At 37.3% G+C, this 20,469-nt stretch overlaps 1 protein-coding gene across 5 annotated transcripts in view; it reads left to right on the forward strand.

The window, feature by feature from the left end:
• Positions 1 to 20,469, forward strand: part of AGBL4 (ATP/GTP binding protein like 4) — a 1,474,608-nt gene that overhangs the window by 169,471 nt on the left and 1,284,668 nt on the right. For all 5 annotated transcript variants that reach the window (XM_031934116.1, XM_031934120.1, XM_031934122.1 and 2 more), the window contains exon 2: positions 12,171 to 12,293. In XM_031934116.1, coding sequence (XP_031789976.1) covers positions 12,171 to 12,293 — 123 coding nt within the window. The remainder of the gene's footprint in view (positions 1 to 12,170; positions 12,294 to 20,469) is intronic.

Genomic DNA, 20,469 nt, shown 5'->3' on the forward strand with positions numbered 1-20,469 from the left:
CTGTTTTCCACAATGGTTAGACTAGTTTACAGTCACACCAACAGTGTAAAAGTGTTCCTATTTCTCCACATCCTCTCCAACACCTGTTGTTGCCTGACTTTTGAATGATTGCCATTCTAACTGGTGTGAGATGGTATCTCATTGTGGTTTTGATTTGCATTTCTCTGATGGCCAGTGATGAAGAGCATTTTTTCATGTGCCCTTTGGCTGTATGAATGTCTTCTTTTGAGAAGCGTCTGTTCATATCCTTTGCCCACTTTTTGATGGGGTTGTTTGTTTTTTTCTTGTAAATTTGTTTGAGTTCTTTGTAGGTTCTGGATATTAGCCCTTTGTCAGATGAGTAGATTGCAAAAATTTTCTCCCATTCTGTAGGTTGCCTGTTCACTCTGATGGTAGTTTCTTTTGCTGTGCAGAAGCTCTTTAGTTTAATTAGATCCCATTTGTCAATTTTGGCTTTTGTTGCCATTGCTTTTGGTGTTTTAGACATGAAGTCCTTGCCCATGCCTATGTCCTGAATGGTATTCCCTAGGTTTTCTTCTAGAGTTTTTATGCTATTAGGTCTAACATTTAAGTCTCTAATCCATCTTGAATTAATTTTTGTATAAGGAGTAAGGAAAGGATCCAGTTTCAGCTTTCTACTTATGGCTCGCCAATTTTCCCAGCACCATTTATTAAATAGAGAATCCTTTCCTCATTTCTTGTTTTTGTCAGGTTTGTCAAAGATCAGATGGCTGTAGGATATATGTTATTGTTTCTGAGGCCTCTGTTCTGTTCCACTGGTTCCATCTCTGTTTTGGTACCAGTACCATGCTGTTTTGGTTACTGTAGCCTTGTAGTATAGTTTGAAGTCAGGTAGCATGATGCCTCTAGCTTTGTACTTTTGGCTTAGGATTTTCTTGGCAATGTGGGCTCTTTTTTGTTTCCATATGAACTTTAAAGCAGGTTTTTGCAATTCCGTGAAGAAAGTCATTGGTAGCTTAATGGGAATGGCATTGAATCTATAAATTACCTTGGGCAGTATGGCCATTTTCACAATATTGATTCTTCCTATGCATGAGCATGATATGTTCTTCCATTTGTTTGTGTCCTCTTTTAGTTCACTGAGCAGTGGTTTGTAGTTCTCCTTGAAGAGGTCCTTTACATCCCTTGTAAGTTGGATTCCTAGGTATTTTATTCTCTTTGAAGCAATTGTGAATGGAAGTTCATTCCTGATTTGGCTCTCTGTTTGTCTGTTACTGACATATAAGAATGCTTGTGATTTTTGCACATTGGTTTTGTATCCTGAGACTTTGCTGAGGTTGCTTATCAGCATAAGGAGATTTTGGGCTGAGACGATGGGGTTTTCTAAATATACAGTCATGTCATCTGGAAATAGGGACAATTAGACTTCTTCTTTTCCTAACTGAATGCCCTTTATTTCTTTCTCTTGCCCCATTGCCTTAGCCAAAACTTCCAACACTATGTTGAATAGGAGTGGTGAGAGAGGGCATCCCTGTCTTGTGCCAGTTTTCAAAGGAAATGCTTCCAGTTTTTGTCCATTCAGTATGATATTGGCTGTGGGTGTGGGTTCGTCATAAATAGCTCTTACTATTTTGAGGTACGTTCCATCAATAATGAATTTATTGAGAATTTTTAGCATGAAGGGATATTTAATTTTATCAAAGGTCTTTTCTGCATCTATTGAGATACTCATATGGTTTTTGTCTTTCGTTCTGTTTATATGCTGGATTACGTTTATTGATTTGTGGATGTTGAACCAACCTTGCATCCCAGGGATGAAGCCCACTTGATCATGGTGGATAAGCTTTCTGATGTGCTGCTGGATTCGGTTTGCCAGTATTTTATTGAGGATTTTTGCATTGATGTTCATCAGGGATATTAGTCTAAAATTCTCTTTTTTTGTTGTATCTCTGTCAGGCTTTGGTATCAGGATGATATTGGCCTCATAAAATGAGTTAGGGAGGATTCCCTCTTTTTCTATTGATTGGAATAGTTTCAGAAGGAATGGTACCCACTCCTCCTTGTGCCTCTGGTAGAATTTGGCTGTGAATTCATCTGGTCCTGGACTTTTTTTGTTGGTAGGCTATAAATTATTGCCTCAATTTCAGAGTCTGCTATTGGTCTATTCAGGGATTCAACTTCTTCCTGGTTTAGTCTTGGGAGAGTGTACGTGTCCAGGAAATTATCCATTTCTTCTAGGTTTTCTTGTTTATTTGCATGGAGGTGTTTATAGTATTCTCTGATGGTAGTTTGTATTTCTGTGGGGTCAGTGGTGATATCCCCTTTATCATTTTTTATTGCATCTATTTGATTCTTCTCTCTTTTCTTCTTTATTGGTCTTGCTAGTGGTCTATCAATTTTGTTGATCTTTTCAAAAAAGCAGTTCCTGGATTAATTGATTTTTGGAGAGTTTTTTTCATGTCTCTATCTCCTTCAGTTCTGCTCTGATCTTAGTTATTTCTTGCCTTCTGCTAGCTTTTGAATGTGTTTGCTCTTGCTTCTCTAGTTCTTTTAATTGTGATGTTAGAGTGTCCATTTTAGATCTTTCCAGCTTTCTCTTGTGGGCATTTAGTGCTATAAATTTCCCTCTGCATACTGCTTTAAATATTTCGCAGAGATTCTGTTATGTTGTATCCTTGTTTTCATTGTTTTCAAAGAACATCTTTATTTCTGCCTTCATTTCGTTATGTACCCAGTAGTCGTTCAGGAGCAGGCTGTTCATTTTCCATGTAATTGAGTGGTTTGATTGAGTTTCTTAGTCCTGAGTTCTAGTTTAATTGCACTGTGGTCTGAGAGACAGTTTGTTATAATTTCTGTTCTTTTACATTTGCTGAGGAGTGCTTTACTTCCAACTATGTGGTCAATTTTGGAATAAGTGCGATGTGGTGCTGAGAAGAATGTATATTCTGTTGATTTGGGGTGGAGAGTTCTGTAGATGTCTATTAGGTCTGCTTGCTGCAGAGATGAGTTCAATTCCTGGATATCCTTGTTAACTTTCTGTCTTGTTGATCTGTATAATGTTGACAGTGGGGTATTAAAGTCTCCCACTGTTATTGTATGGGAGTCTAAGTCTGTTTGTAAGTCTCTAAGGACTTGCTTTATGAATCTGGGTGCTCCTGTATTGGGTACATATATATTTAGGATAGTTAGCTCTTCCTGATGAATTGATCCCTTTATCATTATGTAATGACCTTCTTTGTCTCTTTTGATCTTTGATGGTTTAAAGTCTGTTTTATCAGAGAGTAGGATTGCAACCCCTGCTTTTTTTTTTGTTTTCCATTTGTTTATTAGATCTTCCAATATCCCTTTATTTTGAGCCCATATGTGTCTCTGCATGTGATATGGGTCTCCTGAATACAGCAAACTGATGTGTCTTGACTCTTTATCCAATTTCCCAGTCTGTGTCTTTCAATTGGACCATTTAGTCCATTTACATTTAAGGTTGATATTGTTATGTGTGAACTTGATCCTGCCATTATGGTATTAGCTGGTTATTTTGCTTGGTAGTTGATGCAGTTTCTTCCTAGCATCGATGGACTTTACATTTTGACATGTTTTTGCAATGGTACGTACCTGTTGTTCCTTTCCATGTTTAGTACTTCCTTCAGGATCTCTTGTAGGACCGGCCTGGTGGTGACAAAATCTCTAAGGATTTGCTTGTCTGCAAAGGATTTTATTTCTCCTTCACTTTTGGAACTTACTTTGGCTGGATATGAAATTCTGGGTTGAAAATTCTTTTCTTTAAGAATGTTGAATATTGGCCCCTACTCTCTTCTGGCTTGTAGAGTTTCTGCCGAGAGATCTGCTGTTAGTCTGATGGGCTTCCCTTTGTGTGTAACCCAAATTTTCTCTCTGGCTGCCCTTAACATTTTTTCCTTCATTTCAACTTTGGGGAATGTGACAACTATGTGTCTAGGAGTTGCTGTTCTTGAGGAGTATTTTTGTGATGTTCTCTGTATTTCCTGAATTTGAATGTTGGCCTGCCTTACTAGGTTGGGAAAGTTCTCCTGGATGATATCCTGCAGAGTGTTTTCCAACTTCGTTCCATTTTCCCCGTCACTTTCAGGGACACCAATCAGACGTAGATTTGGTCTTTTCACATAATCCCATACTTCTTGGAGGCTTTGTTCATTTCTTTTTCCTCTTTTTTCTCTTAACTTCTCTTCTCACTTCATTTTATTCATTTGATCTTCAATCGCTGATACTCTTTCTTTCAGTCTATCGAGTTGGTTACTGAAGCTTGTGCATTTGTCACATAGTTCTCGTGCTACGGTTTTCAACTCTATCAGTTCTTTTAAGGTCTTCTCTGCATTAATTATTCCAGTTATCCATTCATCCATTCTTTTTTCAAGGTTTTCAGTTTCTTTGTGCTGGTTACGTAGTTCCTCCTTTAGCTCTGAGAAGTTTGATCGACTGAAGCCTTCTTCTCTCAACTCATCAAAGTCATTCTCTGTCTAGGTTTGTTCCGTTGCTACCAATGAGCTGTGTTCCTTTGGAGGGGGAGATGTGCTCTGATTTTTTGAATTTCCAGCTTTTCTGCACTGCTTTTTCCCCATCTTTGTGGTTTTATCTGCCTTTGGTCTTTGATGATGGTCATGTACTGATATGGTTTTGGTGTGGGTGTCCTTTCTGTTTATTAGTTTTCCTTGTAACAGTGAGGACCCTCAGCTATAGGTCTGTTGGAGTTTCCTTGAGGTCCACTCCAGACCCTGTTTGCCTGGGTATCAGCAGCAGAGGCTGCAGAAGATAAAATATTGCTGAACAGCGAGTGTTGCTGTCTGATTCTTGCTCTGGAAGCTTCGTCTCAGGAGTGTACCCCACCATGTGAGGTGTGAGGTGTCGGTCTGCACCTAGTTGGGGATGTCTCCCGTTAGGCTACTCAGGGGTCAGGGACCCTCTTGAACAGGCAGTCTGTCCGTTCTCAGGTCTCAACCTCTGTGCTGGGAGATACACTGCTCTCTTCAAAGCTATCAGACAGGGGCATTTACCTCTGTTGAGGTTTCTGCTGCTTTTTGTTTAGCTATGCCCTGTCCCCATAGGAGGAGTCTACAGAGGCAGCCCGGCCTCCTTTAGCTGTGGTGGGCTCCACCCAATTCGAGTTTTCCAGTGACTTTGTTTACCCACTGAAGCCTCAACAATGGTGGGCGCCCCTCCCCTAGCCTCGCTGCCGCCTTGCAGTTAGATCTCAGACTGCTGTGCTAGCAATGAGGGAGGCTCCGTGGGCATGGGACCCTCCAGGCCAGGTGTGGGATATAACCTCCTGGTGTGTCGTTTGCTGAGACCCTTGGTAAAGCGCAGTATTAGGGCGGGAGTTACCCGATTTTCCAGGTGTTGTGTGTCTCAGTCTCCCTTGGTTAGGAAAAGGGATTCGCTTCCCCCTTGTGATTCCCAGGTGAGGTGACGCCTTGCCCTGCTTCAGCTCTCGCTGGTTGGGCTGCACCAGCTGACCAGCACTGATTGTCTGGCACTCCCCAGTGAGATGAACCTGGTACCTCAGTTGAAAATGCAGAAATCACTCGTCTTCTGTGTCACTTATGCTGGGAGCTGGAGGCTGGAGCTGTTCCTATTCAGCCATTTTGGACACACCCTGCTGTCCACTTTTGAATGAGAATATTTGATTTTTTTGTTGTTGTTGAGTTTTTTGAGTTCTTTGTGTATTCTAGAGAGTTAGTCCCATTGGGTAAATAATTTGCAAATATTTTCTTTTATTCTAAAGATTGTCTAATCATTTTGTTGATTGTTCCCTTCACTGTGCAGAAGCTTTTTAGTTCAATTAGTCCCATTGGTCTATTTTGATTTCTGTTGCCTGTGCTTTTGATGTCTTAGCCATTAAATCTTTGCCTAGACCAATGTCCTGAAGTGTTTCTTCTAATTGTTTTATAGTTTCAGTTCTTATATTTAAGTCCACAATTCACATTGAGTTGATTTTTGTACGTGCTGTGAGATGAGGTCTAGTTTCATTCTTCTACATGTGGATATTCAGTTTTCACAGCACCATTTATTGAAGAGATTATCCTTTCCCCAGTGTATGTTCTCATTTATTGAAGAGATTGTCCTTTCCCCACTGTTTGTTCTCTGTGCCTTTGTTAAAAATCCTTTGTAAATACAGGAAATTACTTTTTGTTTTTTTGTGCTTTTCCATGGGTCTATGTATCTGTTTATTTACTAACACCATGTTATTTTGACTACTGTGGCACTTTGTTTCGGCACATTTTGAAGTATGGTAGTGTGATGACTCCATGTTTGTTCTCTTTGCTCAATGTTGTTGGCTATTTGGGGTATTTGTGTTTCCATGTCAATTTTAGGATTATTTTCTCTATTTCTGTGAAGAAAGTCATTTGTATTTTGAAAGGGATTACGCTGACTCTGTAGATTGCTTTGGGTGCTATGGTCATTTTAACAATGCTTATTTTCTAATCCATGAGCATGGGAGGTTGTTGCATTTGTTCATGTTTTCTTTTTATATTCATCAGTGTTTTGGAATTTTCACTATAGTCTTTCAACCCCTTGGTTAAATTTATTTCTAGGCATTTCAAATTTTTTTGTAGCTATTGTAAATGGGATTGCCTTCTTGATTTTTTTTCAAGTTGTTTACTATTCATGTATAGAAATAGTTATGACTTACATAGGTTGAATTTGTATCTTGAAACTTTACTTAATAATTTATCAGTTCCAACAGTTTTTTTTTTTTTTTTTTTTTTTTTGGTGGAAGCTTTAGGTTTTTCTGAATAAAAGATCATGTCATCTATGAACAAAGATAATTTAGCTTCCTTTTTTCTCATTTGGATTTCTCTTTTCCCCTCTTGCCTAATGGCTCTGGCTAGAACATCCAGTACCATGTTGAGTAAGAGAAGTGAAAGTGGGCATCCTTATCTTGTTCTGTTCTTAGAGGAAATACTTTGAGTTTTTTTGTATTCAGTGTGATGTTACTGTGGGTTTGTCATATATTGCCTTTATTGTGTTGAGGTATGTTCTTTCTGTACGTAATTTGTTAAGAGCATTTACATGAAGGGATGATGATAAATTTTATGGAGTGCGTTTTCTTTATCTATTAAGGTGATCATACAGTTTTTGTCCTTCATTCTGTTGATGTGTTATGTCACATTTATTGATTTGTGTATATTGAACAGTCCTTGCATCCCTGGGATACATTCCACTTGAACATGGTGTATATCCTTTTTGATGTGCTGTTGGATTCAGTTAGCTAGTATTTTGTTGATAATTTTTGATTCGATGTTCATTAGAGAAATTGGCTTATTGTTTCTTCTTGTTGTTTCCTTCTCTGGTATTAGTATCAAGGTAATGCTGTTTTTATAGAATGAGTTAGAAAGAATTCTCTTTCACTTTTTAGAATAGTTTGAGAATTGATATTAGTTCTTTTAAAAAAGTTTTGTGAATTTCAGAAGTACAGCCATTTGTTCCTGTGCTTTCTTCATTGGGAGGTTGTTAAAATTACTCATTTAATCTTACTACTCATTCTTATTCTGTTCAGGTTTTCTATTTATTTCTGGTTCAATCTTTATAGATTATATATGTTCACACATTTATACATGTGATAGTACATAGTTGTTCATAATAGTCTCTAATGGTCCTTTGTATTTCTATGGTATCAGTTGTAATGTCTTTTTTAATTTCTGATTTTATTTATTTGGGTCTTCTCTCTTTGTCTTGTTTAGCTAGCTAGCAGTTTATCGATTTTATCTTTTCAAAAAACCACCTTTTAATTCATTCTGCTTATCCTGTGTATTTTTTTAGATTCTATTTTGTTTAGTTCTGCTTTGATCTTTTTAATTTTCTTCTACTTATTTTGCATTTGGTTTATTTGTGCTTTTCTACTTTCTTGATGTGCAGCATTACATTGTTAAAATCTTTCCACTTTATTGATTTTGTAATTTATTGTTGTGAAATATCCTTAGCACTGCTTTTGCTTTATCACATAGGTTTTTTATGTTGTGTTTGCTTTTACATTTGCTTCAAGAAATTTTAAAATTTTTCTTCTTAATTTTTTCATTGATCTCATGGTAATACAGAAACATGTTGTTTAATTGTTGTCTATTTTTACCATCTTCAGAGATCCTCGTTATTGATTTCTAGTTTTATCCCATTGTGGTCTGACAAGATATTTGATATGATTTTGATTTTTTGAAATTTCTTGAGACTTGTTTTGTGACCTAACATATGATCTATCCATGAAAGTGTTCCATGTGCTGATAAGAAGAATGTGTATTCTGCAGCTTTTGGATGCAATGTTCTGTAAATGTCTGTTAGGTCCATTTGGTTTATAGTGCAGATAATGTGTTGATTTTCTTTCTATATGATGTGTCCAATGCTGAATGTGAGAGTTTTGAAGTCGCCCACTATGGTTGTATTGGGGTCTATTTCTCTCTTTATCTCTAATAATATTTGCTTTATATATCTGGATGTTCTGGTGTTGGGTGCATTGTTATATCCTGTTACTGAATTGATCTCTTTATCATTACATAATAACTTTTTTGTTTGTATTTGTGTTAGTCCATTCTCATGATGCTAGGAAGAAATACCCAGACTGGATAATTTATAAAGAAAAGAAGTTTAATTGACTCACCATTCCACATGGCTGGGGAGGCCTCAGGAAACATACAATTATGGGAAAAAGCACCTCTTCACAGTGCAGCAGGAGAGAAAATGATTGCCAATTGGGGAAATGGCAACCATCTATAAAACCATCAGATCCTGGATGACATACATAGGCAGGCTTATTCTCAAGCTCTGTGATGGTGCATTCAGGTGTGCAGTGACCCTTCAGCTAGAGGCGTGTTGTTTTTGTTGATGGCAGTGTCCTGGGGAAGATGGTTTTCAGACTCTGGGAACTGTGCATTTTGGCTCCCTTTGTCCTGTGGGCAGCCTCCCTGGTGTGCTATACTGCCTGTTTTGGGTGATTTAGGATACTATATGGCTACAGTGCTGGGGACCCAGATGTATTGCTGGGTCCAGCTGGCATCATAGTGCTGCAGCCCTCTGGTTGGATGTGGGAGGATGTCCTTGGGGCTCCAGGGATGTGGAGATGCAGGGGCAGCTGGGCCCCAGGGCAAGATGTAGTCTAATGGAGGATTAGTTCTCAAAATGGTGGCAAGTTTTACCTGCTTAGGGTTCAGGGGGTGAGTAGAACGGAGTGTGAATTTCCTCTGTAGAACAACGCAATTGCAATGGTCTCCAGATGACTTTCTATGCTAGACTCTCCTGTGGCTATTGCAGGCATCTGTGATGGGAATATGCAGCATTGGGGATCTTTTACTTACCTTTCCTTTGCAGTGGGGAACTTTTCTTGGATCTGAGACAATCATGGCTGGGCCAGTTGCTTCACTTCCCTCTCCTTTAATGCCTCAGAGGGTCCCTGTTACTTCCCTGCTGAATTGCAATGTTCTCGCTTAGGCACTTTATTCGATGTGTGGTTGTCTACTTGTTTTAGAGGTGCCTGACACTGGCCCCTTCCTTGTGAATGAGGCAAGTGTCAGGCACCTCTCGTCAGCCATCTTCTTCTATCTTTTGTGCAATTTTTGTAATATATTTTACTTTTTCACGTGGCATAAACACAATACATTGCTTTTTTTTCTATAGTCATTTATCTTTTAGAGTGATTGAAAATAAGAAAATTTATATTTACCTTTATTTATATCATTTCTGGAGCTCTTCATTTCATTGTGTGGACCTTAGTTTTTAGCTAGTATTATTTCTCTTCTGCCTGAAGAACTTTTGTTGACGTTTCTTACAACACAGGACTGTTGATAATAAATTATCTCAGCTTTTATTTTTATTAAAATACCTTTAGTTTGTACCTCATCTTTGAAAGATATTTTCAATTGGTATAAAATTTTACATTGACTTTTTCCCAGTAATTTCAATATATCATTACCTTGACTTTTGGTTTGCACAGTTTATGTATTTCAAAGAGAAATATGTATTTTTATCTTAGTTCATTTGTATGTGATTTATCTCTTTAAGCATAACCTATATAATTTTTAATAATATATTTATTCTACTAGTTACTGTTTGGATTTGTAGCTCAATATCTTTCATTACTTTCGGAAAATTCTCAGACATTATATCTTCAGATATCTGTCTGCTTCATTCTTACCTTTATATCCTCGGGAATCCCAATTATATATATATTTTAGATTGGCTGATATTGTTCCACAGCTCTTAGATGCTCTGCTCTTTTTTCCCTTTTGCCTTTCCTATTTCCGTTTGCATTTATGTTTAGATTATTTTTATTGATCTAAACTTTACTGATTTATTTTTCAGCTGTGCTAAGTGTACTGATGAATGCATTAAAAGCATTCTTCATCATTATTACTGTGATTTTTGGTTTTATCATTTCATTTTGTATTATTATTGTGGTTTATGTCTTACTGATGAAATTTCCCATTTCTTCATGAATTTTGTTCTCATTTTCCACTACAGCCTTTAACATATTAAGCTTTATTTAAAATTCATTGCGTGATAATTCCAGTATCTGGTCATTTCTGTGTCTGGTCCTGTATATCATTTTATTCCTAGACAGTAGGTTGTTTTTTCTTGATATTTTGGCTATGTATCATAATTTTTTATTGAATACCAGAAGAGTAGAGAATACTACTGTTTTTGTAGTATTTATAGTACTTGCAAATATTATTTGTCACTATAAATGGATATATCTCTTTCCAGCTCATTTGGGTGGGGGCTTGTGTCAACCTAGCTTGGAGTTAAGGTGTGTTTGAGTTTCTTTGTTGCTATGGTTATCTTCAGTATCCAACTAGCTTCAAATTATTCTAGTGCTATTTTATTTTTGAGGGAAGGGGGCTGGCTGGGGTGATTGAGTATTTAAGATGACCATAGCAACAGTGAAACTCAAACCTAGTTTATTTCCAGACTAGGTTGACACAAGCCCCTACACAAATGACCTGGAAAGAGGTATATCCATTTATAGTGACGAATAATACTTCTAATATTCTCTGGGAATGTTTTCCACTCCTTCAGTTGTAGACGATTTTTCCTTTATTGTTTCTCGTCCTCTCACTTTTGCACTCAGGTAATAAGTTCGTTATTGCTCCCCTAGTCCTGTAAGGCTGTTTTTCCCATAAGGGACTTCATGCCTTTCCTGTTACAGAAGGCTCTCTCCTTCTCTAGGCCTGTACCACAAAGGAAAACATTTTCTGGTCTACCTACCTGCCTGTAATCTTCCTTCTGAATATCTGGTAGAGACCTGTACAGCAGAGTCTTCAAATGGATGTGAATTCCCTTTGTGTCTATGACTCAGTAGTTCCACACTCTCATATTTCCTTATTTGACATTTAATAATATTTAAAAATTAGCTTAGCTTTTTTACTTACTTGTATGGGACCCAGCATTACTTCTTCTCTTGCTCTGCCATGGAGGAGTCAGTGCTTGCTTCCCATACTCTCTTTGGTGGGACTTGACTTTCCTTTGACATTGGATGATTTAGCTGCTCTTCAAACTCCGTTCTCTGATAGATTTGGGAAAGTTATGATTTTGTACTTAATTGAGATATTTGTCGTTGTTAGGGTAGAAGGGATGCTCTTTCCATTTTTCTACATCTTAGGTGAAAGTGAAATGTCAAAAACTTTTAAAAATTAAAGTTCCTGTTAGGAAATAGAACATCTATGCTTATTCAGTGTTTCTCAGATTGTTTCTGGTGGAGCATCTGGAAGTCATAATGCTATTTATAGAATAACTGCTTTATTCAAATTTAAATAATTGAATGTATGTTTCTGTCAAATTATGTAAATTATTTATGTATTAAATGGCTGATGCAATTTAATGAGTATATCTTGGATTTTGATAACGATAGAAGATATTTTTATAGTTTATATATAATTCTAATAACACAACTTTGGAAGATGAGTTTACTGTTCACATTTTATGGATGAGAGGAACTGAAGTATAAAGATATTAGGTTGGTTGCTTTGGGGCATAGAGAATTAGCATGTATTTGAGTTGACATTTGACGCATTATCATTTTGTTTGAAAATGTAGCCTTTTTTCACTGTACCACAATGTGATGTTAACTTCTTTTTGCTTGGTTAAACACTTGGTGACTAGGGAAGGGGTAATTAACAGTAAAAGTCTGACTGGACTTCTATTGCTGAATATACTTTGACTTTTACTTAACATGAGACAATTTTTTTAAATAGGCAACGATATGGGAAATGATGATGCCATCGGAGGGAATGTGAGCAAATATATAGTGCTTCCAACTGGATATTGTGGACAGCCCAAGAAAGGACATCTTCTTTTTGATGCTTGCTTTGAAAGTGGTAAGTGTATTAAAGGCTTTTCCTTTTAAGTTTATCTGGTAAGACATTTTTTTTTTTCAGAATTGAATTTTATGTGACCATTCAGTGCAATTCAAGTCATTTAATATTTCACAATAATGGGACAAGTTTTATGGGAAAAAATTTTGAAGGAATTAACTTGGGAATATTAAATTTTTGTTGTTATAAATGATTAAAAATATAATTGATGGTAATATTAACAAATGCTTATATAGTACCTTATATTTTAGAAACTACTTTCCAAGATACTGGTTTTTTTTTGGACTAAAACCCTCATGTTTGACTGTATTATCAATTATGATTTATTGAGTAATATCTGTCTAGTTCTGTGTGACATGCTTACAGTAGAGCTTAGTCTTGAGGGGAGAGGAGGCTTCCCTATAAAACAAACAATTAGACAGCAGACTTAATTGAATACAAACTAAAGAACAGTGGTAAAATTTCCTCATAATTGGCAAATACTGTGGGTATTCTGACAGTGGCGATGAGGACTTGATTGTGTATTCTCATACAGTAGGGACTAGATCTTGTTTAGCTCTTGACGTTCTCAACCTTATGCTCTAATTGTCACATAGCAGAGACTCAGAATATGTTGAAAATGTTAGTAAGAAAGGTAAACATAATTTTATTTTACAAATTATTAATTTTCATTGGTTCTGAATAACCAATGAAATTGGTTATTCATATACATGCATGTGTGCAAATACATACACACATACATGCATGCATGTGTATGTATATTTATGTATATGTGTGGCTGAAGGTACACATCAATATCAATTATATAATAGTTGTTTCTGAACCTTAAAAACATTGGTTGTTTATAGCAAACAATTGAAAATTTGTTTATGCAGGATGTTGCTCTTTGATTATGTCATATTGTATAGGTTCGATAAGGCTGATATAACAAAGTACTACAAAGTGGGTTAAACAACAGATATTTATTGTTTCTTACTTTAACAGTATTCAGTTTGTCACAAAGTACCACAAACTGAGTGAATTAAAACATGGAAATGTATTGTCTCACAGTCCTGGAGATTAGAAGTTTGAGATCAAGGTATTAGCAGGCTGGTTACCCCTAAGAATTATGAGGAAGAATCTGTTCCATGTTTCTCCCCTAGCTTCCTACAGGTTGTTAGCAATCTTTGGTGCTCCTTGGCTTATAGAAGCATCACTCTAATCTCTGCCTTCATCTGTACATGGTGTTCTCCCTTTATGTCTATATTCCAAATTCCCACTTTTTACAAAAATGTCAGTCACATTGGATTGGGACCTACTTTAATGAGCTCATTTTAACTTGATTACCTCTATAAAGATCCTAGGACTTCAACATAGGAATTTTGAGAGGACATGATTCAGCCTATAATGCAGTATTGTAGTATTGTACTTCCAACCAGACTTGAATACTGTCCGCATAATTAAGAACAATGACTTTTTATTTTCTATAAATCTTGTACTAGTGCCTTGTCTTGTATGTACTTGATGCCTACAAAATATCTTTAATTCTTTCTTACGTTAGTTAAAGACGTAAGGACCCTTTACAATAATTACAACTCTGTGCGAATAAAGATTATCCCCATTTTAAAGATTAAGTATCTTGATTTACATACAGCCTGCAATAATTCATATTCCATTCTCATAACATCTTTTCTTTAACCCCACTGCAGTCCTTTTCCATCCCTTCAAAAAAAACTCAGTAAAAGAAATTGTTCAATCTTACCATGTAATCACCAAATAAATAATGCATATTTTCCCAACAATTTATGAACAATTGGTTATATCAATTAGATCTGTGCTAGTAATACATGAGACTTGCAGTAGAGTGGTTAAGTGGACAGACTTTGATTCAGGCTGCAGTTCAAATCTTGGTTTGAAAAAGGAGCCAGTTTTCTTACATTTTATTGAGGGATGATACCTACTATCCACCTTAATGTATGTGTGTGTGTGTGTGTGTGTGTGTGTATGTATGTGTGTGTGCATATATATATACAGATAGCTAGCTAGCTAGCTGTTAAAAATGTGAGCTTCCTTACCAGAATATACATAGTAATAATAATAATAATAAATTAGATGAATGAGGACATTTTAGAAAAGATATATATTAGTTAGGGCAAAGAAGACTCTTCAGAATTTAGACTGTCAGTGACCCTGGAGGGCCTTCCCACACATCCACATCCTAACTTTCACAATCCTGTGTTTCCAAATCAATGTCGTCATGTTAACAATATGCACTCCGTCAGGCTGGTGTTTAACTTGCCTTGTAATTCATCAAGTCATAGGATGAGGTTCTACATTGGATCTTCAGCAATTTCAGCCTTGCAGCTACAGAAAGTAAAGGTCTCCTTCAGGGTACACACAGAAGCTCTTAGGTTACTTATTAGGTGTTTTTGCTGGGAGTTTGAATCCCTGAACTCATCCCCCTACCTTTTTTTAACCATGTTGTCCGGTAACATTAGGAGGAACCAGTCAATGTCATTAAGTTTTCAAAAATGCTTAATAGTATCATATACAAAGTCACATAGATCCTTGCTTCTTATAAGTGATTGATTAGGAATATCTAGTGCAGTTATTTTTCATATCTCTGTAAACATTTCATGCCATGGACTTTCTGCTGTTGGATATAACACCATTAGCACCTTAAGTTTTCTATTTGAATACATTTAAGGGGTACAAATGCAGTTTTGATACATGGATATATTGTGTAGTGGTAAAGTTTGAGCTTTTAGTGTAACTATTATCCAAATAGTGTACATTGTACCCACGAAATAATTTCTCATCTCTCATTCCCTGAACTCTCCTACCTTTTTGAGTCTGCAAGGGCTATTATTCCACATTCTATATGTATACATATTATTTAGCTCTCACTTATTAATGAGAACATGTGTATTGACTTTCTGCTTTTGAGTTATTTTACTTAGGATAATGGCCTCCAGTTCCATCCATGTTGCCGCAAAAGACATGATTTATTATTTTTTATGGCTGAATAGTATTCCATTGTATATCACATGTTCTTTATACTGTCCTGCATTGAGTGACGTTTAGGTAGATTCCACATCTTTGCTATTTTAAATAGTATTGTAATAAACATTGGAGTGCAGGTAACTTTTTTACATGATTTCTTTTTCTTTGATTTTTACATAATGATTTCTTTTTCTTCTTAGAGATTTAATCTAAGAGATTAAAATCTCTTTTAATTGAATGGTATTGAATGATAGTTCTATTTTTAGTTCTTAGAAAAATCTCCATACTGTTTTCCATAGAGGTTGTGCTAATTTACATTCCTACCAACAGTTGATAAGCATTATCTTGTCTCTGCATCTTCAACAACATCTATTATTTTTTTGCTTTTTAATAATAGTCATTCTGACTGGTATAAAATGATATCTCATTGTACTTTTAATTGCATTTCTCTGATGCTTAATGATGTCGAACATTTTAAAAATGTGTTTATTTGCCATTTGTAATGTTCTCTCTTAAAAAATATTTATTCATGTCCTTTGCCTATTTTAATGGGGTTATTTATTTTGTTGTGGTTGTTGTTTGAGTTCCTTATAAATTTTGGATATTGGATATCCACCTTTTTGTGACATTTTTGTAAAAATTGTATAAAATTTGGATATTAGTCCCCTGTCCAATAAATACTTTGCAGGTGTTTTCTCCCATTCCACATGTCTGCTCACTCTGTTGATTATTTCTTTTGCTGTGTGGAAGCTTTTTAGTTTAATTAAGTCCCATAGATTTATTTTTGTTTTTGTTGCTAATACTTTTCAGGCCTTAGTCATGAATTATTTGCCTAGACCAACGTCCAAAGGAGGTTTTCATAGTTTTTCTTATAGTATTTTTATAGTTTTAAGTCTTACATTTAAGTCTTTAATCCATCTTGAGTTGACTTTTGTGTATGCTGAGAGATAGGAGTCTAGTTTCATTCTTCTGCAGGTGGCAATACAATATTACCAGTACCCATTTATTGAAAGCAGTGTCCTCTTCCCAGTGTATGCGTAGTTGGCTGGAGATAGGTGGCTTTATTTCTAGGTTCTCTATTCTTTCATTGATGTTAGGTGTCTATTTTTAAACCAGTACCATGCTGTTTTGGTTAATATAGCCTTGTAGTATGTGTAATTTGATGCCAGATAATTTGAGATCTCCAGCTTTGTTCTTTTTGCTTAGAACTGCTTTGGCTATCTGGGCTCCTTTAGGTACACTATGAGTTTTAGGATTGCTTTATCTGGTTCTATGAAAAATAATGTCAGTATTTTGATAGGGATTGCATTGAATCTGTAGCTTGCTTTGGGCAGTGTGATCACTTTAACAGTATTAATTCTTCTGCTCCATGAGTATGGGATGTTTTTTCATGTGTTTATATCATCTATATTTTTTTCATCAGTGTTTTGCAGTTTTTCTAGTAGAAATATTTCATCTCCTTGGTTAAATATATTCCTAGATATTTTATTTTTTTGTAGTTATTGTAAATGGGATTGCCTCCTTGATTTGTTTCTCAGCTTGGTCATTATTGCTATATAAAATTACTACTAGTATTTTAAAAATATTTTAATTTCAATCTTTGTGGTTACATGACAGGTTTATATCTTTATGGAGTACATGAGATACTTCTTTCCTTCAGTGGATTGTCTCTTCACTTTTGTATTAGTCCATTTTCACCCTGTGGTAAAGACATACCAGAGACTTGGAAATTTACAAAAGAAAGAGCTTTAATGGACTTACACTTCCACGTGGTTGGGGAAGCCTCACAACCATGGTGGAATACAGGAGGAGCAAGTCATGTCTTGCTATGGGACAATAGGAAAGATTTACTAAGTGTGCATATAGCAAATCTTTCCTATTTCAAATCTTTTCTATTGTGAATAGTGCTGCAATAAACATGGGAGTGCAGATATCATTTTGATATACTAATTTCCTTACTTTTGGGTATATACCTAGCAGTGGGATATGCCACTGCTAGCTATATGGTAGCTCTATTTGTAGTTTTTTTGAAGAACCTCCATACTGTTCCCATAGTGCCCATAAATTAATGTATATTCCCACAAACAGTGTATGAAGTTTCCATTTTCTCCACATCCTTGCCAGCATTTGATATTGCCTGTCTTTTAGATAAAAGCCATTTTTACTGGGGTGAAATGATACCTCATTGTAGTTTTAATTTGCATTTCTCTGATGATCAATAAATTTGAGCAAATTTTCGTAAACCTGTTGGTCATTTGTATGTCTTCTATTGAGAAATGTCTATTCAGGTCTTTTGCCCATTTTTAATTGGATTATTAGCTTTTTTAAAAAGTAGGGTTGTTTAAGCTCCTTCTGTATTTTGGTTCTTAATCTCTTGTCATATGGATAGTGTGCAAATATTTTCTCTCCTTCAGTGGGTTGTCTTTTCACGTTTTTTATTAGTCTGTTTTTCACCCTGTTGATAAAGACATACCTGAGACTCGGTAATTTACAAAAGAAGGAGTTTTAATGGACTTACACGTCCACATGTCTGGGGAACCCTCACAACCATGGTGGAAGGCAAGGAGGAGCAAGTCACGTCTTACATGGATGGCAGCAGGCAGGGGGAGAGAGCTCGTGTAGGGCAACTACCATTTTTAAAACTATCAGATCTCATGAGACTTATTCACTATTACAAGAGAAAGACCTGCCCCCATGATTCAATTATCTCCTGCTGGCTCCCTCTCACAACATATGAGAATTATGGAAGCTACAAGATGAGATTTGGGTGGGGTCACAGAGCCAAACCATATCATTCTGCCCCAGCCCCCCCCCAAATCTCATGTCCTCACATTTTAAAACCAATCATGCCTTTCCAACAGTCCCCCAAAGTCTTAATTCATTTCAGCATTAACTCAAAAGTCCACAGTCCAAAGTGTCATCTGAGACAAGGCAGGTCCTTTCTGCCTATCAGACTGTAAAATCAAAAGCAAGTTAGTTACTTCCTAGATACAATGGGGGTACAGGCATTGGGTAAATAAAGCCATTCCAAATGGGAGAAATTGGCCAAAACAAAGGGGCTATGGGAAAGTAAGTCCAACATCCACCAGGGCAGTCAAATCCTAAAGCTCCAAAATGATCTCCTTTGACTCCATGTCTTACACCAGATCATGCTGATGCAAGAGGTGGGCTCCCATGGCCTTGGGCAGCTCTGCCTCTGTGGCTTTGATGGGATAGCCCCCTTCCTGGCTGCTGTCATGGGCTGGCATTGAGTGCATGTGACTTTTCTAGGTGCACAGTGCAAGCTATCCACTGATAGCTTGGTAGATGGATGGTAGCTATCCATCTATCATTCTGGTGTCTGGAGGATGGTGGCCCTCTTCTCACACCTCCGCTAGGTGGTGCTTCAGTAGGGACTCTGTGTGAGGGCTTTGACTTCACGTTTCCCTTCTGCACTGCCCTAGCAGAGGTCCTCCATGAGTGCTGTGCCCCTGCAGCAAACTTTTGTCTGGGCATCCAGGCATTTCCTTGCATACTCTGAAATCTAGGCAGAGGTTCCCAAACCTCAGTTCTTCACTTCTGTGCACCTGCAGGCTCAATACCACATGGAAGCTGCCAAGGCCTGGAGCTTCCACCCTCTGAAGCAACAGCCTGAGCTGTACCTTGGCCGCTTTTGGTCATGGCTGGAGCAGTTGGGATGCAGGGCATCAAGTCCCTAGACTGCACACAGCAGAGGAACCCTGGGCCTGGCCCATGAAACCATTTTTTCTTCCTAAGTCTCCAGGCCTGTGATGGCAGGGGCTGCCACAGAAGTCTCTGACATGCCCTGGAGACATTTTTTTCCATTATCTTGGGGATTAACATTCAGCTCCTCATTACTTATGCAGATTTCTGCAGCTGGCTTGAATTTCTCCTCAGAAAGTGGGATTTTTTTTTTTTTGGAAGCAGCTTTACATTTTGAGTCTTCCCATGCAAAGCCTTTAAATATCATTGCATATAAAGACTAACTGCAAAATAATGCAGGGATAATTAAAAGCCTGTTTATAGTACACTGATACTTTGTCATGTGGAATTCCAATCTGTGACTGACTGCCACGTACCCTGATCAAACAATGTACACACAAATCAGACAGCTTTTTACTGAGACAGTCAGTGTCCACAGTGATTCCATAATGATGCCTCTCTCATTTCTGGAACACTCTGCCATATTGTCATTTGGGAATATCAGAGTCAGCCTGCACCATTCATAAGCACTTCCCCTCTGAAAAATGTAATGTGCAATAATGGTAAATTCTGACTTCATTTGGTTCTTGCATATGAAAGGCATTTTTTGGGTTTCTCACCAGGTTGAACATCTCTGGTTTAGAATACGGTGAATCCTTGGACAAAAGCTTTCCCTGGATCGACTACATTTGTTCCATTTATTTTTTGTAGGTTCTATAATGTAACACTAATGGGCATTCAAGGCTAAAGGTCCTGAGTGTTGATTATCTCCACATTTCCCTACTGTTTGGCTGCAGGGATGGATGACCTAGAGCTTGGTGGTTCCATGGTCATTTCCCATCAGTATAAACTCTCTGAGGGTGTCTGAGAGGTGTGCCATGTGAAAAGACTTGTGTATGAATATATGTTTCTCATGTATATGATTGGGTCAAATCTAGAAAGGGATGAGCTGTGGCTTAAGGTCTTCCCATGTCCCCAGCACATGTGGAGTAGGTTTATCCAATGTGAGTTCTCTGGTGCTTGGTAATGGAGGTGCTGTGTGTAAAGGCCTTTTCACAGTACCTGCATGCATATGGCTTCTCTCCTGTGTGGATCCTTCAGTGCTGAATGAGGTGGGTGCTCTGCCTAAAGGACTTTCTACAATCGTGACACTTGTAAGGCTTTTCCCCAGTGTGTGTCCTTTTGTGCTGGCTGAGGAAGGAGCTGTGGTTGAAGGATTTCCCACACTTATCACACCTGTAGGGTTTTTCCTTGGTGTGAATCCTCTAGTGTTCGATGAGAAGGGAGCTCTGGCTGAAGGCTCTGACACACTGGTTACATCCATAGGATTTCTCTCCTGTGTGGATCCTCTGATGCTGAATGAGGGGAGCAAGCTGGCTGAAGGCTCTGCCACACTGGTTGCATTCGTAGGGCTTCTCCCCAGTGTAGTTTCGCTGATGTTTGGTGAGGGATGAGCTGTGGCTGAATGCCTTGCTGCAGTCATTGCATTTGTAGG

This window comes from Piliocolobus tephrosceles, chromosome 1, assembly GCF_002776525.5.
Source record: "Piliocolobus tephrosceles isolate RC106 chromosome 1, ASM277652v3, whole genome shotgun sequence".
NCBI classification, from domain to species: domain Eukaryota; kingdom Metazoa; phylum Chordata; class Mammalia; order Primates; family Cercopithecidae; genus Piliocolobus; species Piliocolobus tephrosceles.